Here is a 19,205-nt window from a genome sequence, read left to right as displayed (position 1 = left end):
CTGCAGCATTTTTAGGCAGCCATGCTGAGGAGCAAAACGACTGGAGGGGACCAGAAACGCCTTTTGGGACCAGAAATGCCCCTGGGACGTGTTTTTAAGCCAAACCTCCTCATGGCGGGGTGCCCCCCCCCTCCCCATACACCCCGCCCATGACTCCTGCAGGCTCTCGGGTGAAAGTGCAAGTGAAACTTAAACTGTCTGCGGAGCTCCTAACATTAGTTCTCATTCAGTGAAGCTCTTTTCAGATTAAAAATACCTTTGAGGAAAGGTATTTTCAGATGCCAATTAAAATGCATCATAGCAGCCTCCCCCTCGTGAAACCCCCCCTCCCCCCGCACCGAAGTGGGCGAGACAGAAGTGGAAGGTGGTTATTAAAGAGACCGAGGCCAATTTCAAGGCGTTTAGAAGAGGAAGTGATGAGAAGATAAGTTTATTTTCTATTTAAACATAAAAACAGCATTTTATTAACAACTAGACATGGGTTTTTACGATGTAAAAACAAGTGTGCATTGCCATGTAGCATGTCATTGCAGCATGGCTTTGCCTGCAGCATTGGACTTGCAGAATYAACTTTGACCAAGTTCAAATGTGTTTTCTATACCAGCTTGTGCCTGTCACGTCAGCAGGTGTTTGTAATTAAGGTAATTGAGTGATAATATGAAGTTGGAGGATATTTTTTGTTAAAGTTGCATTAGCTGGGTTTTGAACCCTGATCTCCCACATGAAAGTCCATGACAGACCGTTAGACCAATGGAGCTGTGGCAAAATGTGGTGGCAGGGGTTGCTTTGTGTGTGTGCAGAAAGAGGCCACATTGCCAATACAATTATTGCCAAAAATGCATAATATTACAACAATAGCGCAGTATTAAGACAATATTATAGTAAAACATCAAAATACAATCATATTAGTATTGTAAACACTGAACTATTGAGATTATATATAAAAAAAACTATGGTGCAGTACCAAGTTGAGTACAGCCGGGGGCAGTATTGGACCATTACAAGGCCCCATAGAATCCCATTATATGAATTTGGAATAAAGTTTAAACATTAATATTTCAAAAACTACAAGTTGTACAGGTATCAAAAGGCAAAGCAATCATTTGGCACAGGACCTTTACAGATAGAAATCACAATGGCAGCTGTAGGACAATGTAGGCAGGAGCATTGGACTTTCAGAATGAACTTTGACCAAGTTTAAATGTGTTTTCTATACCAGCTTGTGCCTGTCATGTCAGCCAGTGTTTGTAATTAAGGTAATTGTGTGGCAATATGAAGTTTGAAGAGATTTTTGTTAAAGTTGCAGTAGCTGGATTTGAACCCTGATCTCCCGCATGAAAGCCCACAGTGCTCATCATGAGACTAAAGGAGATGTGACAGAGGACAATCCCAGGGATTGGATTGTATGTATACAGAAAAAGTTTACCTTGCCAATGCAATTATTGACACTTAAGTGCAATATATTACAGCAATAGGACAGCATAAAGACAGTATTACAATAAAACATCAAAATACAATCATATTAATATTATAATCATTGAACTACTGAGTTTAAATATTATGAAACTATGGTCCAGTACCATATTGTGTAGATGCAGCAGGGGGCAGTATTGGACCAATACAAGGCTCCATTGACTGCCATTATAATTTATTAAACATTAATATTTCAAAAATCTATAAGTTTTACAGGCACCAAAAGGCATAGCTATCATTTGGCACAGGGGCTTTACAGATATAAATTACAATGGCAGCTCTAGGACAAAGTATGCAGGAGGAGAAGCATGGCAAAGTTGAGATGACTTGGATGGGAAACAAATCACAATAGTGTGCATTGCATTGGCAATGCACACTGACTAAAGGTGACATAGATACTTTATTATGGAAGAAATACAGTATGGAGAAATACATAATATTGCCCCTTTTAAGATTTTTCCAATCAATATAGTTTAGCCTGTTTGAAAAATTTAACGTGAGCCTCATTTTTTCTCAGTTTTTTACTTTTCTTTTGCAAAACAGTTGTAGGTTTGAAAGCATTGGGAAGTCGAAGGTTTTTTACTTTACTTTGAATGAGAAAAATCTGTTATATTTCCTCTAAATGTCAAATACTGTTTACAACTGAAGGACAGGCAAAGGCTGACTTATCTATTACTTCTCTAAAGCAATATACTTTTTATCTATTTAACCTTGTTTGAAGTCTAAAAAATTTCAACATCTTGAAACTACACTAACAGGAGAATGTGTGTAAATAACTGAAATAGTTCTATAAAGGATTTGTGTCTATGAGAGGAGCTGAAGAATAGTTTGTTGAAGAGATTACATTTGTTTTATTCAAAATTTCATTTTAGGATTAAGTTACATTCTGCTTTTGGCTAAATGGAGAGCAGTTTGATGTGTTGGCTGTGTGTCAGTGCACCGCAGCCAACTTTTAACCAAATTGAATGCTGACACTGGTTTCAGAGCCCAGAGGTTCTTTAGCTGCTTTTAAATTTAAATCCCACAAGTCTTGCTCTCCGTACTTGAAACTTGGTAGCTGTGATTAGTTTTAGTTGTTTGGTCTTTTGAGTACAAACTAAGTGTCTGATATCTGACATTCATCTGATATTTGGCTAACATTAGCATGATGCTACCGGCTGAGCACATTCCTAAAAATCTCATCAGGAGCTAGAAAATGTGAGCGTATAACACCAATGTTGGCCTCACTTCGCTGACTTCCTGCCTGGTGCAGGATGGAGTTATTGTTGGTTTCTAAGGTTCTTAATGGTTTGGCTTATCTTATCTCCTGGAACATTTAAAACATCATTTTCCATCATTGAGGTCAGACAACCAGACAACTTTTAGATGTTCCTTTTACAGTTGTTAGTCCTGTTTTATGAATTTTACTTCTCCATATAAAACCTCTTCAGATCTTTAAAAAATACTCATAACGACCCACTTTTACTCAAATATATCTTGACAGATTTGTTATCTGTACTTTGTAGTATTTTAAATGCAGCTTTTCTTGTTTGTAAAGTATAAATAAACTGCCATCAACATACAGCAGCAGTTCCTTTTCTAATATAAAAGTAATTAAAACGTAAATATGTGATCACTCTGATACTTCCGCTCATCTGATRGTGTATAATTACAGTCGCTCTGCCTTTTCTTGATAACCACACTCTGGGCCAAACAATAATCAGCTCAGTTGCCTTTATACAGCATGGTGGAGTTTTTAGTATCAGCTGCACACATTGCCGTATTCATAAATCTCCATTCATTGAAAGAAGAAAAAATATATAGCTCTACCCCAAACTGTTTTAGAGCTGTTCTTTTTGTATTAAAAAAATCAACATTTGCAATTTGTTTGAACAGAGATGAGTGAGGGAATCGATGACGGCTGGAATGGGTATTTAATACTGCAGTAGCAATACTTATTCATCTCACTTTTGTATAAATTGTCTAATCAATTAATCATTAGCCGTCCCTGCTTTCTCACATTTCTCAAAAAAATTTCAGCTCTCACAGACAATTTTTTCCCTCCCTTCACCCAGCACTACTTCTTTGGCTCTCTGTTTCTCAGAACCCATGACTTCCAAAGCCATAGTTGTGCTCATTAAACTGAAACCTCTGTATGTCAAGACGCCATGTCAAGATGTCTCCCAAGCCCTGGGTTCTTTTATCTTTCGGTGGATCTCACAATTGTTTCCAACAGCTCTGTCAAATATATATATATATGCCTCAGATTATGACCAGCGATGCTAGGGTCTCTGGAGCAATTTTTGAAAGCCACCTGTGAGGAAGCTCTTGTTTTATAGATTAAAGTCAGAGTTAATAGAACTTTAAAATCATAACAGGGCTCTATTGTGTCTTTATTAGTATAGCATAAATTATCCTAAACTAGGGATAATCGATGCGCTCAGTAATGTAGTGTGGTGCTGGATTGACAGTCGGTTGTTTGTTGACTTAGAGCCTTACAGCTTCTGGCTTTTTCTAAAAATCCATTCCATACAGGGGGAAGCAGCTTGAGATTTATTGAAGCAATTTCCAGCTAACGGGAAGTATTGATGCTGCTCTGACACTGCACCACACAGCAGTCTGTCGGAGACAATGAAAGCAGCACAGACACAACAGAAAGGATAGAGAGCTGATGACAGAGGAGGAATCGTGTCTGACAGTGAACAGGGCTCCAGCATCTGCTGTTGGACATGCAGCGCTCTGTCCTGTCGGCCTTTAAGCGGCTGTCAGTCTTTCATCTTTGTTGGGGGTTTATGAGCTTCATGCTCCTCGAATGTTGACTGGCTTCCACCACTGACAGCTGTTCTCAGGTGACAGTAAAGGACTTTTGATTTCAGTAATATGTTTTTAATTGCAATAAAACAATGATATTTTTCTAGCCGTTATTAAAAGCTCATAGTGTATGTTTTTTACCCATCACTTGTGGAAAGGAGGTTGATGCAGTCCAGTTTCATTATGCAAATAAAGCACTGAGTCTTATATAAAGAGCTGCCAGACGTTTGTCTCCTAGTTTTCTAATCTTCCATTGTGTCCTTTTTGTCTATCTGTAGATGACGCAGCAGCGGAGTCCGATGAGTTGAGTGTGGACCGAAGCTATGTGAAGAAAAAGCTCGAGCATGGGCTCACACGGATCTGGCAGGTTTGTAAAGAAGCATTATCTCTTTTTCCCTTTGTGCTTCCAATACACCCCCTCCCCCCCACAAATCATTTCCCTTTAGGTTTTCACCTCACTCAAAATTCTCCTCCCATAAGCATCTCTCTGATTTACTCTCTCTTTCCCCCAGGATGTCCAGCTAAAAGTGAAGGCGTACATTCTTGGTACAGACATGTCTAACTTCAAATACGATGATTTCATTGTGGTACTGGATGTCATCAGCAGGTACGCCTTGGGATCAGCGCAGCTGACTCACTCTCATTTTCCACTAATTGGTCTTCATTGTCTTGCTGTCGCTGTCCCCTTCTTCTTTTTTTATATTAATCAGGTGGAGTAGAGGAAGTTTCTCTTAAAGCCGTTCACTGATCGACTGAAATTAGATAAACACAAAAAATATAAGAAACTAAATGGTTTTCTGTATTAGCAAAAAGCTGAAATTTTAACTTAACAAGGTAATGATTAAAATTACTCAGATTATAATATTGCTATAATAAAATATAATACACCAAATAGAAAATTACCCCTCTTCATCTCAGTTTTTCATTTATAGACCAACTTATTGTTGCTCAGCTCATTTTAGCGATAAAGCCTGTTGTTAATCTGGGCAGTGTGAAAGTGTCAAGAAACAAGATTAGAGTTTATATTTTCAAGCCTTTAATTTAAAGTTTTCATAATAACTAGTTCTGTCACCTAAGCCCCTAAGGATGCTTAGATGTTTGCTGATAAAACCATAGTTATACTATCTTCTAAAACATGCTTTCACCTACTAAAACAGCAATAAAAACATCCGTGTTTTGCAATTAAAATGTGCCTCTGTAAATCTTCAGCAGTGCAACAAACCTTCCATTTAAAATTTACTGCTTCCACCTTGTTCTCTTTCAGGTTGATGCAGGTGGGTGAGGAGTTCTGTGGCAGCAAGTCAGAAGTCCTGCAGGAGTCCATCAAACGCCAGAGTGTTAACTATTTCAAAAACTATCACAGGTGAGATGAGCCAGCTGCCTTTTTTTTGTTTGTTTAAGTTCGAGCTGATTTTTTTTACAATTTGCCATAGATTAACTATAAAAGTAAAAAAAAAATATATATATATATATATATTTTAAAATAATTAATACAAATTTGCTATAACGTTATATTTTCTATATAACCCCTCCTGCTAACCTTAACTTGAAATAGAAAGTCTTTGACACAATCCAAGCCCTTTTAAGACTCAAAATTGTGAAGAAGAGAGAGAGATGGAGGACACATAATGGGATTCAACACAAAGTTTGAGGTGATGAGATGGAGGTGATCTGGGTGTGAAATTGCACCAGTAACTGGAAAAGCGAGTAAGATGTGATGGACCCCGAGAGCGAGGAAAAAGATCGAGGAGGAGGAACAGAGCAGCAGCACCTTKAGGCCCTGACATCTGAGACGGCATCCAGCTCAGTATGCATTACATTTAAACAGCTAATGAGGGTAGAAAAAAATGCACCGTACACTTTAGATGACCTAATGCTAATCTGCTCCCTGTTTTGTGGAATTTAATGAGAAAATTAATATACTCAGATATATATAGCATATTGGTTCAAATATTTACAAATATTTACAAAACTCAAAAATACGAAAATGTTATCAGAATTTAAACCTTTAAGTTTTTTCATAGATCCTTCAGTTATGCATTTAGACATGCATGTCTTCAAGATGCTGCAGCACTTTTGTGCCCCTTCTTCCCACAGCCCTTCATGAATAAACTTTATGCATCATTTGCGTGCAGCAACGAGCATAATCATCAAGTGTCATTTTCATTTCTGAAGTCAGTCACATGCCTTACCTCATCTTAATCTTAGCCTCCCTGTTTTCTGTCGCCTCTCGTATTTCAAACACCTTCACAAGAAGAAAAGGCAGAGCTGCAGTGTTCGATGCCAGCACTGCTTTGACATTTCACACACAAAGAGCTGATATTAACTTGACAGTGGAGCAGCAGAGTGGCTGTTCTGATGTGTTGATAAATCGAAGCATGTTACAAGACACACCTGTTTTCCAGCTGCGCGTTAGTAACCTTTACTGGATTTGTTTGTTTGTTTGTGTGTTTACTCAGTGCCCCTCCAGACACTTTACCTTGGGCCTTTTTCTTTCTGTCTCTCTTATCTTTTTTCCTCTTGCTTTTTCTTTGCACATCCTCTAAAGGGCACGGCTGGAGGAGCTGAGGATGTTTCTGGAAAATGAGACGTGGGAGCTGTGTCCAGTCAAGTCTAACTTTAACATTGCCCAGCTCCATGTGAGTAAGAAACACATCACTGAGTTGAAAAAGGCAACGTGAAGGAGCTTTTTTTTTCACACCGTTCAGTAATCGCACACATAAAAGTTGTGAAATTTGCATAAGGATATGAGACTCCATGAGTGTGTATGTGTGTTCGCTGCACATTACGTAACACACATGAGCATCAAACGACTGTTGTCCCCTCCTGATATGTACACTGGGGAATTTTATTTCCCACGCTCTTGGGCAACACTTAAGAGAAATAAAATCTTGAAAGTTGAGCAGCTTTGTGCTTTTCTCCTGAGGGTTGTGCTAATGTTTCATGTCTGTGTACTACAATCAACCTGTAGAAGAGATAACAATGTGCTCTGTATGTTCAGCTTGTTTTTTCAAAACTGTTTTCGTCACAGATACCGAATGTATTTTTTTCGTATTTCCTTTTTTGTTTTTAACCTGGGCGAAACTGCATTTAGTTTGAAGTAGTGAGCTAAACTTTTATTTTGTAAGACTTGTGTAATTGGTAACGAGTTGAGATGTGTAATGCTGAGCCTTCTTCTTTACCTTCTGCATCTCATCTGTTTGCCTTTCTGCATCTCCATGTCCTGTCCTCCCCAACCCAGGAGTTCAAGTTCATGGGCCAGTGTCACTCTCCGTCCATTTCCCCGAGCAGACAGTCTGTGTCCTCGACCGTCCCACCCCAGGAGGAGTTGTCCCTGTTTCAGCTGTACCTTCAGGATGGAAATCCATTTGAGATGCACATTGATCACAAGGAGGAGGAGACCGAGGATGTACTCGCATCTAATGGGGTTGGTGTTGAAAATTGATTTTCAGAAGAAAAAAGKTGTGTTAATCAGAATGTTGCAAAACAAATCTGATTTTGAGTATAAGAACGTGTGATTTTTATGAGTATTTATTGTTTAACTTAAGCATTTCTTGAAGGAATGTTTCACCTGCCACCTTGCATGCCAAAATTAAAAACAAATATCTTGTGATCTGTTAGTGCTGGGAGTACAAGATGAGGAGGACAATTTAGAGTTCATTAACCTAACAAGTTTTTGGTCGACACAGAAATGTTGCAGCAGAGTTTCAGACTTTCTTGCTGTGAGTCGATAGCTCTATCCACTGCACCACCATACCACATATTCAGTCCGAGTTGTTAAAAAGTTTATAACAGTTAAACTTCTTAGTAACTGATTAAAGTTCCTTTAGCATTGAAAGTAGGGGTGGGCGATATGATCAAAATTTTATATCACGGTATTTTCAACATTTTCACCGGTTTCACGGTGTTTGACGGTATTTTTCTTTTCATCACAGCTCAGCTGATAATAAAATGTACAAACCCTGCTCATACATGTCAACTTGAACAGATTGTAAGTTATAAGGATTTAACGTCATTTTGCAGGTGTACGGGTGTATAGAGCAATCTCACGAATCTTTTCAAGTCTTACAGATTTTTTCAAAACCTGATTTTCAAATTTATCTAACATGTCAGAGCCTATAGGATGATTTAAAAAAACCAATAAACAACATAAAACAGCCATCTTTTAACCTGTTCTGCCGCTAGAAATAAGTTTTGAACTTTGTCCGCTCTCCTCTCCTCCTGCTGCTCAGTGGGCGCTTTCATGTCCGCAGCCCCCCCACCCCCCCCACCCAGCCTTGAGTTGTACGGATTTTTGAGGCTTTTTATAAAAGTAAACGTCCGAAGAGGTTGACATGTACTGTATGCCTGCTTATTGACTTTTTTCTTTAACTGTACCTCTGTCTGTGTCTCTGTTTCCCTCCTCTGTCTGTTCTTCTCTGACTGGTGGTTGGAGACAGTAGTCATGCATTTTGGTCCAGTCGTGAAGGAGGAGGGTTAAGAAAAGATTATGATCGGGTCTATTTTATGTTATTTATTAAAGCTTATCAGCACGACTCACCTTGCACACCAGTCAATTCTAAATCCACTACGAACTACTTCATGCGGACTTTTCACAATTGAAGCACGTTAAGTCTCCATCAGCATAACGTCTCCATATTAACTAACCGCGTTAAATCTAACTGTGCACGTCACTGAAGAGGTGTTTACTACATTCAGCGACGGCGAAAACGGGATGTTTTTTTAAACATCAGTCAGTATAAGCAGCGGAATCGCCACCGGCGGCTGTAACTAGCTGCTCCAAACATTAGCATGCTAACGCTCATAGCGGTGCAGCAAGGAAAAATGTCCCCCGGGAAACAACAGTTCACTGGTGGCCACGATGAAACGTTCCGCTATTTAAACCGGAATGTCCGGTATTCAAAAAATTCATATCATAACAAAAATAAAAACTGGTATTCGGTTCAAAATGGTATACCGCCCAGCACTAATTGAAAGGGATGCATGTTTAGTTCTTACTCAAATTGTATCAAAGTTTGGTGCTGGTTGCGAAGAGACTGAGAGGAAATAGCTGTTTTCCTGCAGGCGATGTGATCGTATGTGTCAGCATGTCTGATAAAAGCCGGTGTATTTACTGATGAGGGGGAGGAAGAGATGAGCCGTAGCTAAAGTGGTATAAGTTTATAATGTGCGTGGACTTAAAAGCTACATTCAAGCAATGTCCTCCTCCAGGTCTACTCCAGTGTGGCAGCATGGCGTGGGGAGCTGAACCACAGTTGATATGAAAAATAAAACAACTTCTCACAGCGGTCGCCTTAAAAGCACACAAATTCCAATATATGTGTGTTTCCTTCTGATTATTATTGTCACACTGTTCTCTTTAAGTTAAAATTCTTATTAACTTTAACACACAGCTCAGGCTTGAATTACACTCAGCTGGTCATTGTGAAATGCAAAAAATAAAAAAAAGTTGGGAAACAAAATGTAACACTCGAAGCTTCCTGACATTATAGTTTGGTGATGTACACTATAACTCCTTATAGTTGCAAAATCAGATGTTTCTTTTAGGTTTGTTTGTAAAAGAAAAGGGTTATAAGAAAATATCAATACACTGAAATGTTGCAATATTTTGTTGTATTGATCCTCTAAAGCAGGGGTTCTTAACCTTTTTGACCTCGGGGCCCAATTTGTTGAACATAAAGTGGCACGAGGCTCAGTCACACATTACCAATGTACGGATCAAAATGATAATTATTCTAAATCTTGGTTTAAAATTTATCGTGTTTGCATTATAACTAAACTATCATAACTAACATAACTAAACTAAATACACTTACAGTTTAAAAGTAAAACTCCTGTCAAATAATCACAAGACATTATTATGACAAACGTTTTTATATTGTAACCTGCCCATAACAATTATTTGAACAAATACTAAGATCAGTCAACAGACCACTCAGGCTTCTGAGCACATATACTGTATATATACANTATTCACAAGGTGCTGTACAATCATTAACAGTATAGAAATGGTGGAAAGAATAAAATGAAACAGAAAAACATAAATAAACATAAGCAATGAAAAATTGAAACATCAAGTCAAGAAATTAATTTCTAAAATTGTAAATCAAACACAAGGTCAATGCTGGCCTGTTTAAAACCAGACCCTGTCCTTCACTTTGCTTCGTACAAGGGTCTGGACTTGATGCATAGAGAAGCGTTTCTTGCAGGAGGCGTGGCCTCTGCTGAAGTTTAAAATGATTGGATCAGTTGGCTGCGACGTATGTCGCTGTGACGGAGGCTAAGCTAAGAAGCTAACAGGAAATCGCGTGTGCTGTAAACAACCCTACTGAGAGGAGAAAAGTACCGAGCCGAACAAGACGACTGTAAATGAGAGCTGCTGTTTTGTCAGACAAATTTAATTTAATTTGGAAGCCTTATCAACACAGACTGGCTTCATTCACTTCCTCCACTGCTSTWTGCTAAAATAACTAGCAGACACTGCGCAGAACATCGACGTTGTTCAAAACTCCTCCTTCTGTTCTCTGATTGGCCCAGGTAAAATAAACTACAAGCAGACACTGCGCAGAAAATTGATGTTCTGTTCTCTGATTGGCCCGGCTAAAAATCTGCCAGCAAAATCCATCTCAATGGGAGAAGTCCRAGACGGAGCAGAGAAGAGCTGCGTAGGAAGGCAAGGGCCAGGCTAGGTCAATGCAGTTTAAGATATACAATAATACAAAAACGTAACAGAACATAAAAATAGACAATTCAAAAAATTAAATTGTGGGCATAAAATAAATAAATTAAAAAAAAATTATGTAAATGTTTCAAATAAAAAAATCAGTCAACAGACCACTCAGGCTTCTGAGCACATATACTGTATATATACATTTTTAATATAAACAATAATAAAAATAGACAATTCAAAAAGTAAAATTGTGGGCATAAAATAAATAAATTAACAAATGTTCAATGTAAATGTTTCAAATTAAAAAAAATCTGTGAAAGTAAATTACTTTCATTTTTGCTTCTGCTTTTCATTTAAAATAGGTTTCCATTCTTGGCAGGTTCTTCATATACATATTAAAAAGTTGTTAAACAACTGAGTGACTCACTACTGCTACTAGTGGTGAGAGAGTATTGCACCTTATTCAAAATCAATACGGTCCCACGGCCCTCTGCTGCCCAAAGTTAAAAACTGTTGTTCTTTTGATGCCCTCAAGGTGGCGTTTGTGGGCCGCGGCCCATGGATTAAGAATCTCTGCTCTAAAACATCGTATTTATTATTAATTAGGGCCTGGATGGATGTAAGAAATACAAATGCAGTTCTCGCTATATAAGTTTTTATTCTGATTGCATACAAACAAACCAAATTTAATCAGACTTTATGCATATTATGTATGATGTGCTTTCTATACTGAGGTTTAAAGATTAGTCTTTTGGAGAAAAAAATGTTGATATATCGCCTTGCTTATAGGATCACAATATATCGCGATACATCATATCGTGACCCCATATCATATGTATCATATGAACAAATTCTTGCCGATACATAACCTAGTTAAAAAAATGTCTCCTGAGTTACACAGGTTTTCTGACATGTTGACTTTTATTTTATGATGCTTAAAATGAAAAAGAAAGTTTAATACTTAAAATAGTTTCAGTATCCTTTTCAAAATTACAGATGCCATCATTTTGGAGTGCCCTTAAGCTTTTAAGTCCTCCAAAGTGTCATAGTGCTCATTGAGTCTGCACTTAAGAGAAAATGGGTTTATTTTATTTTTTTTAGGAGAAATTCTTCTTGACTTTGATCTGAAACATGAATGAATTTTCTGCTTCTCCACCTGAAGCCAGCCATTTTATGGCCACTTTTTATTTATTTATTTATTTATTTTTTGCTCTGACATTTTCTCAGTAGGGTCTATCTCATCCTTATCTTCACTGATCTTTATCTTTTTTATTCTTAGTATGAGTCGGATGAGCTGGAGAAAAGCGTGTATCAGGACTACGACAGTGACAGCGACGTCCCCGATGAACTAAAGCAGGACTACGTAGACGAGCAGACGGGTGACACTCCTCTAAAGAGGTGAGTTTGTCACACCAAACTGACACAGCTCAGATTATTGTTCAGATTACCATTATTCAGCTGTGAAAAAAAAATAAAAAGTTACATAGAGGAACTCATTAGGGCTGCCACAAACAATTTTTTTTATAATCGATTAATCACCGATTATTTTTTTCGATTAGTCGACTAATCGGATCATACGTTAATTGAATATAAAACATAGAACTTATCGTGCCAGATTGCAGCTGCTATTATATAACCATCGTTAGATTTTAGCTATATGCTAACTAAAAATAATTGCTGTGGAAGGCGAGTTCTGCCTTACAGATATTGCACAGGTTTTTCTTTCATTTTCTTAAAATGATCCCACACTTTTGAGCTCTGTTGCTGGGTAGCCATGATACCAGAGCCTGTCTGTATAATGTCTTGTGACGTCCACGGCCTACCCCAGTTACCACTACTGTGCATGTGTGTCAAGGACAGAAAGGCAGATGTGGCAGTGGAAGGTGTCAAAGCAGTTTGGAGAGAAAAACAAAGTAAAGAGCAAAAAAAAAGAAAACGATTAATCGATTATTAAATTAGTCATCGATTATTTTAATAATCGATTAGTCGTCGATTAATCGATTAATCCAGTGAGAGTTGGACTCCGCCAAGGCTGCCCTTTGTCACTGATTCTGTTCACTACTTTCATGGACAGAATTTCTAGGCGCAGCCGAGGTGTTGAGGGGATCCGTTTTGGTGGCCTTAGGATCGCATCTCTGCTTTTTGCGGATGATGTGGTCCTGTTGGCTTCATCGGAACGAGATCTGCAGCTCTCGCTGGAGCGGTTCGCGGCCGAGTGTGAAGCGGCTGGGATGAGGCTCAGTGCCTCCAAATCCGAGGCCATGGTCTTGAGCCGGAAAAGGGCAGAGTGCCTTCTCCGGGTCACGGGGGTCGCCCTGTCTCAAGTGGAGGAGTTTAAGTATCTGGGGATCTTGTTCACGAATGGGGGAAGAACGGAGCGGGAGGTCGACAGGCGGATTGGCGCAGCGTCTGCTGTAAAGCGGGCGCTGTACCGGTCCGTCGTGGTGAAGAGAGAGCTGAGTCAGAAAGCGAAGCTCTCGATTTACCGGTCGATCTACGTTCCTACCCTCATCTATGGTCATGAGCTTTGGGTCATGACCGAAAGAACGAGGTCCCGGATACAAGCGGCCGAAATGGGTTTCCTCCGCAGGGTGGCTGGGCTCTCCCTTAGAGATAGGGTGAGAAGCTCGGTCATCCGGGAGGGACTCAGAGTAGAGCCGCTGCTCCTCCACGTCGAGAGAAGCCAGTTGAGGTGGCTTGGGCATCTGGTAAGGATGCCTCCTGGACGCCTCCCTGGTGAGGTATTCCGGGCACGTCCCACCGGGAGGAGGCCCCGAGGAAGACCCAGGACACGCTGGAGGGACTATGTCTCTCGGCTGGCCTGGGAACACCTTGGAGTTCCCCCGGAGGAGCTGGAAGAAGTGGCTGGGGAGAGGGAGGTCTGGGCCTCCCTTCTGAAGCTGCTGCCCCCGCGACCCGACCCCGGATAGGAGGAAGAAAATGGATGGATGGATGGATGGATGGATGGATGGATGGATGGATGGATAATCGATTAATTGTTGCAGCCCTAGAACTCATGTTCAATAATCTAAAATGTCTTCATTCATGCCACTTTTTACTTCATTGGTAACAATTTTAGCTCATCTCTTCCGAACACTACTTCACTGGCAAAAAAGTTTTCTAAAAACCTTTTTTTTAGTTTTAATTTTTTTTATGAAAATTTATCTATCTTTTCTGCCACCTACAAGGTTGCCGACTTTTGAAGAATTAGTCACTATTCAATTATATTGAAGGTAATAATCCACTTTTTTCCATCTTGTTTGAAATAATCCACTTTCGCTTGAAAGAGGCATTTGAAGCAATTGAAGAAGCTATTTCCCCCCTCTTTTATTGTTAGAAAGTAATGAATTATAATAAGCTTCAAATTTGCCGAAACTGCACCATTTTAGAATCCTACCACTGCAATTTATTTTAGGTCATCTCCATGTGTGATGGTATTAATAGCTGCCTAAACTGGGTAATTTACTCAAGGCAACGTGATTGTATTATTCCGTTTTACTTTTTGATTATTTTTAAAACAGGTTTTTAGGGCTTATAAATCAAATTAATGAGAAGGATACCTACATGTGCTGACTTTAAATGTCCCACCTGATTTACAAACAAATCACATTCGTTATAAATAATTCAGGATCTCCTCATTACAAAGTCCTTGTTCTCATAATGATAATCTGTCATGCGAGTTCAGTGTATTATTTATCATAAATATGATGTTTAAGCGCAGTGCCTTGTTACTTGCTTGATATCACTTTAACTGTTACTACAGCAGCTCATTTATATTAATCTGACACACCTGACAGATGGTCACCAAAATGCTGATTTCCTATTCTTTTAAGCGGGTAGTTCTAATGGTTAATTATTGAATGGGCTGCGTGTTCACGTCCAGGAATAAGACAGCCCATGCGTTGACTGCAGCCGATGTAATGACTGCAGGCTAATTTGCCTCGGCGAGCTTTATGTCAGGACTCTTGGTGCTCCAGGATCACCGGTTCAGTGACTTCACCACTGGGGTCCGTCTGCCTCCCCCTACCATGTGCAGCGGGTTCTGATAGATCAATTAAAAATCTCGGACCACACTATAGGTTTTGACCCCTGCTTGTCATTTGCAGAAGATTAGCACTATTAACATGAATAGCTGAGTCGCTTCTCTGACGTTTTTTTTTTTTTTTTTCATTTGAATGCGTCAGCGTGTCCAAAGAGACCATAAGAAGCAAGAAGAAGTCCGACTACAACCTCAGTAAGGCCAGCGCCCCGATTCTCACTAACACCACCCTCAACGTCATCCGTCTTGTCGGTAGGTTTTGTGCACATACAAACACACAGTTTCTAGCACTAGCCTCTCCAGTAGTGGAGCTCCCACTTAGCTGCAGCACGTCTCCTCTGGCCTGCTGAGATTTCTATTTAGTCATCAATGAAACAGATCGTTGTGATTGGCATGCTCCGTGTCTGTGTGATTGAACTGCACTGTTAATGGTTAGCCTACCCCCTGAGCTCTGACCTCCTTTTACTAAATGCTGCTTACATGTCTTTGTGGTGTGGCTTTGAAGACTTTTAGACACCACGTTGACAAACTGTGCTTTTAGATTATATGGCTCCTGCAATGTTGCTTTCATGGACAAATCAGAATTTGCCTATCTTTCTGGTGAACATTAAATATCTTGTGTTTGTAGTGTATTCAGTTGAATATAGGTTGAAAAGGATTTGCAAATCATTTTCTGTTTTTATTCCCAACTTCATTGGATTTGGGTCGTATGACTTATGGTTAGGACAATGATCCTCTGTTTGATTCTCTGTGTCCATGTGCATAAAGTACAATACATAATAACCATTTTTTTATCCCATGTTGAATTTTATTCATTTTAGAGTTCTGAAATAATTTGAAGCAAAGAAAATCTCATGTTTGATATCTTGTAGTCACTTGTAATAAAGTATCCGCCGGACTTTGATGGAAGTAGATTGACGTCAGCCTACTTGCTAAAGAATTTAACAGAAAGTGTGTAAAGAAAAATGTGTAAGAAATGGTGCTCTCCAGAGGCAAAGCCAGCAAGATTGAGTTTATTTCTTCTCCTTTTCTTCCCTTCACAAGCTCTTAGTCAGTGGTAACCTTGTTACACCCCTGTACCTCCGTATTTATAGCTTTTATTACCTTTCTGCTAAATTAAATCCTTGCAATTTAAATGCAAATGTAGCATGCTCCTGCTTAAGTTCTTCCCTAAAGGATGTAGTTCCACCATGATTACCTTACTCTGGCTTAACCGTTTTAATGTCTGAAAAAATTTACTTAAAATCGGAATCATTTTATTCTCTGTAAGCCAGTGCTGAGGCTGTAAAAAGGCTCACGCCTAAATAAAAGGAAACATGGCGGATGTTTTTCCTTTTTCATTAGGGTTCTGCGATGGCTGATGCCTAGGAGGATTTTTAGCATTCGGGCCAGCCAATAGCAGATATTTAAATAAAATTTTCCACCATTATTTTTTTTACTTATAAATACTTCAATTTTATTTGTAAACCAAACAAAACACCAGTTAATGAAGCAGTTTTAACCAAACCTTACAGCACAATAGATGATTGTCAATGGAATGACGTTCAGCCCACAAATGTTTGATGTGATGTTGATTTGGATCAAATTAGATTTTATTTTAAAAATACTTTATATTGYCCTAATTATGCCATCGATCACTCCGTCAACCTCCCTCATCTCTGTAACAGCACTGTAGGAAACAATCAAGGCCATGCAATTTCACTATTTATTTTTGTCAAATTAGCCAAGTATTTACAGTAACTGTATATTTTTCTCTTCATACAGGAAAGTACATGCAGATGATGAACATCCTGAAGCCCATTGCCTTTGATGTCATTCACTGCGTATCCCAACTCTTTGACTATTATCTTTATGCTGTCTACACATTCTTTGGACGAAATGACATGGTATAGTATTCTTTATTTACCTGTCATCTGGGAATCTTTACTCTAAATACGATAAACTTTTGAGATGTTTATCATTTTATAGGTTTTATCACCCAATATTTAATCTGTGGACAAGATATAATAGTATAGCTAGGAACTACATTCCAATCCTTAAAGTAAATATTTTTCACCTCTTTTGTTTTAAAGCATAATCTGATTTATTCATGACTCATCACTGAAGTCATTGCAAGTTTCCTTTTATTCATTTAAAGTTTTAATTACTTTTGAATCCCTCAAAACACAGAGCTTTACTTGAGTTTCTCACTTGTGCTTTTTTTTTAACCATAAATCAGCAACGAGAGCCTTATGATGCTGTGAGAACTGTAGTGGGATGTTAAGTGGACTAAAAATGTGTTAGTGCTTGTCTACAGACTGACATATTCTGCACATCCTAATTTCATCATTGCTTACTCTAATTATGATTCTTGCTGGAGTTAGGATAATCATAAAATGCTGTTGACATGGCAGTGTCCTACTCAGAGGAAGGGTCTTAATGGGTTTTGGTTRATTAATATTCAATGCTGAGCTTTATTGATTTATGAGTAGAACCATAAAAAACTCAWTTAAAGAGAAATTTTGGCTGAAAACTTCAAGAATTTAGCCAAACGATGATGCAATTGACATAAGTAGATATGTCAGCATGTTAAGGATTCAAATCCTACCAGCTGTTTGTTTGTTTATTTATTTATTTATTTATTTATTTTGAGAGAGCAATTCAAAGAATGACTTTCCTACAATCCTGACCTCGATAACTACCAACTGACACAACATAGAACAAATATATAACATTTTTAAGAAATTAAAAGAATTAGTTTCTCACAGTTAAAGGACGAAATTATCTTAACTAATTTTGTTACATTAAAAACAGTCAAGTGAAGCTATTATTGGACTAGAATTTTGAACTATAAATCCATTATTTACAGAAATACCAATTATGGTGTGACCTTCAGGTTACATCATCCAGCTCTGCATATATGGTCATACCAGATGACTGCAGAGCCTTCTGAGGTTTAATTAGAGAAGAATTTGGTCAAATTGTTTGTGGATGAAGTTGTATTTTCAGCAAGTCTTACTGTGGATTTTGCTGTTAAATTAATCATTCGCTATTTAATGTTTTGAACTACAAACTAAAGAAAAAATTAAAATTTAGATTAAAATTGCTGGATATTTTCTGGAGTCTGTATGCTTAAAAACAGAGGGGCTTGGCAGTAACAGAGTCCACTGAGTCTAGATTTTAAATTAAAGAATAAATCATGAAAAACAACTAAAGGAGAATAAACAGTTCATGTGGAGTGCATTGTACTATTATGTGTATGATTTTTACCCATGCCAATAAAAATATCCAGATTAAAGTGAATAACTATAAACTCAAAGCAACTAATTATTTTGTTTATTTTAATGTAGCTTTGTTGGCGCTTCTGTTCAGATTGTTTCTTTTTTCAAAAGTGAACAGAACTTCTTCACTGAAGTTGTGTAATATTACCTCTGCTGCACTAAGAAAATTGCATTTATTATCTCCAGTGATGGATGCTAGTATGTTTATTAGATGATATGCAGTAAGACGTGGAAGAACAGCTGCTTTCATATTTCCTCATTGCTATCCGCTACAGTAGAAGTTCCAGCTGAGTGATAAGTTGTAGTCCCCATCGCATCTATATAACGACTATCATGTCATTTATACCGTGCTTCACAAAGAATAAAAAAAGCAGCATTTGTTTCTTCATCGCCCTCAGGGAATAAATAATGATAGCAAGGAAATGACTTCTGTCCTATCGAGATGGAGGAGATAAAGACAAAGAGTTCCCCTCAGGGAATATCTTTGATTCAGATTATTGGCATGCTGATGTGTGTAGAAGAAATCTGAGGGTTGATTTGTCACGACCTCACTTTTCCTCGTGTCTGACCACTCTGGATCCACATACAGTGTGAACAGAATATAAATGGTAAATGACTTGCACTTATATGGCACCTTATTAAGTCCACACTCACACATTCACACACTGACTGTGGCAAACTATGTTGTAGCCACAGCTACCCAGGGGCACACTGACAGAGGCGAGGCTGCCATGCACCCCCCGCCACCGGACCCTCTGACCACCATCAATAGGCAAGGCAGGCGAAGTATCTTGCTTAAAGGGCCAATGTTATGTGTTTCTCAGGCATACATTTGAATACTATACCATAATAAAMTATCTATGTCACCTTTAGTTATTAAAATGCTCATCACTTCCTCTTCTAAACGCCTTGAAATTGGCCTCTGTCTTAAGAACCACCTTCCGCTTCTGTCTCGCCCATTTCAGTGGGGGGT

The 19,205-nt window shown here is 38.6% G+C and overlaps 1 protein-coding gene across 3 annotated transcripts in view; it reads left to right on the top strand.

The window, feature by feature from the left end:
- vps50 (VPS50 subunit of EARP/GARPII complex) overlaps positions 1-19,205 on the top strand; it is a 114,820-nt gene that overhangs the window by 59,861 nt on the left and 35,754 nt on the right. For 2 of the 3 annotated variants that reach the window (XM_014028877.1, XM_014028876.1), the window contains exons 14-21: positions 4,542-4,630; positions 4,776-4,870; positions 5,528-5,626; positions 6,812-6,902; positions 7,505-7,690; positions 12,213-12,331; positions 15,118-15,224; positions 16,737-16,858. In XM_014028877.1, the coding sequence (XP_013884331.1) occupies positions 4,542-4,630; positions 4,776-4,870; positions 5,528-5,626; positions 6,812-6,902; positions 7,505-7,690; positions 12,213-12,331; positions 15,118-15,224; positions 16,737-16,858 (908 nt within the window). Of the gene's footprint in view, positions 1-4,541; positions 4,631-4,775; positions 4,871-5,527; positions 5,627-6,811; positions 6,903-7,504; positions 7,691-12,212; positions 12,332-15,117; positions 15,225-16,736; positions 16,859-19,205 lie in introns of those variants that run through there. The other variant, XR_001312137.1, reaches the window with a different exon arrangement.

The sequence above is a fragment of the Austrofundulus limnaeus genome, unplaced genomic scaffold, assembly GCF_001266775.1.
Source record: "Austrofundulus limnaeus strain Quisiro unplaced genomic scaffold, Austrofundulus_limnaeus-1.0 Scaffold826, whole genome shotgun sequence".
NCBI lineage: Eukaryota > Metazoa > Chordata > Actinopteri > Cyprinodontiformes > Rivulidae > Austrofundulus > Austrofundulus limnaeus.
This window is presented reverse-complemented; position numbering and strand designations above follow the sequence as displayed.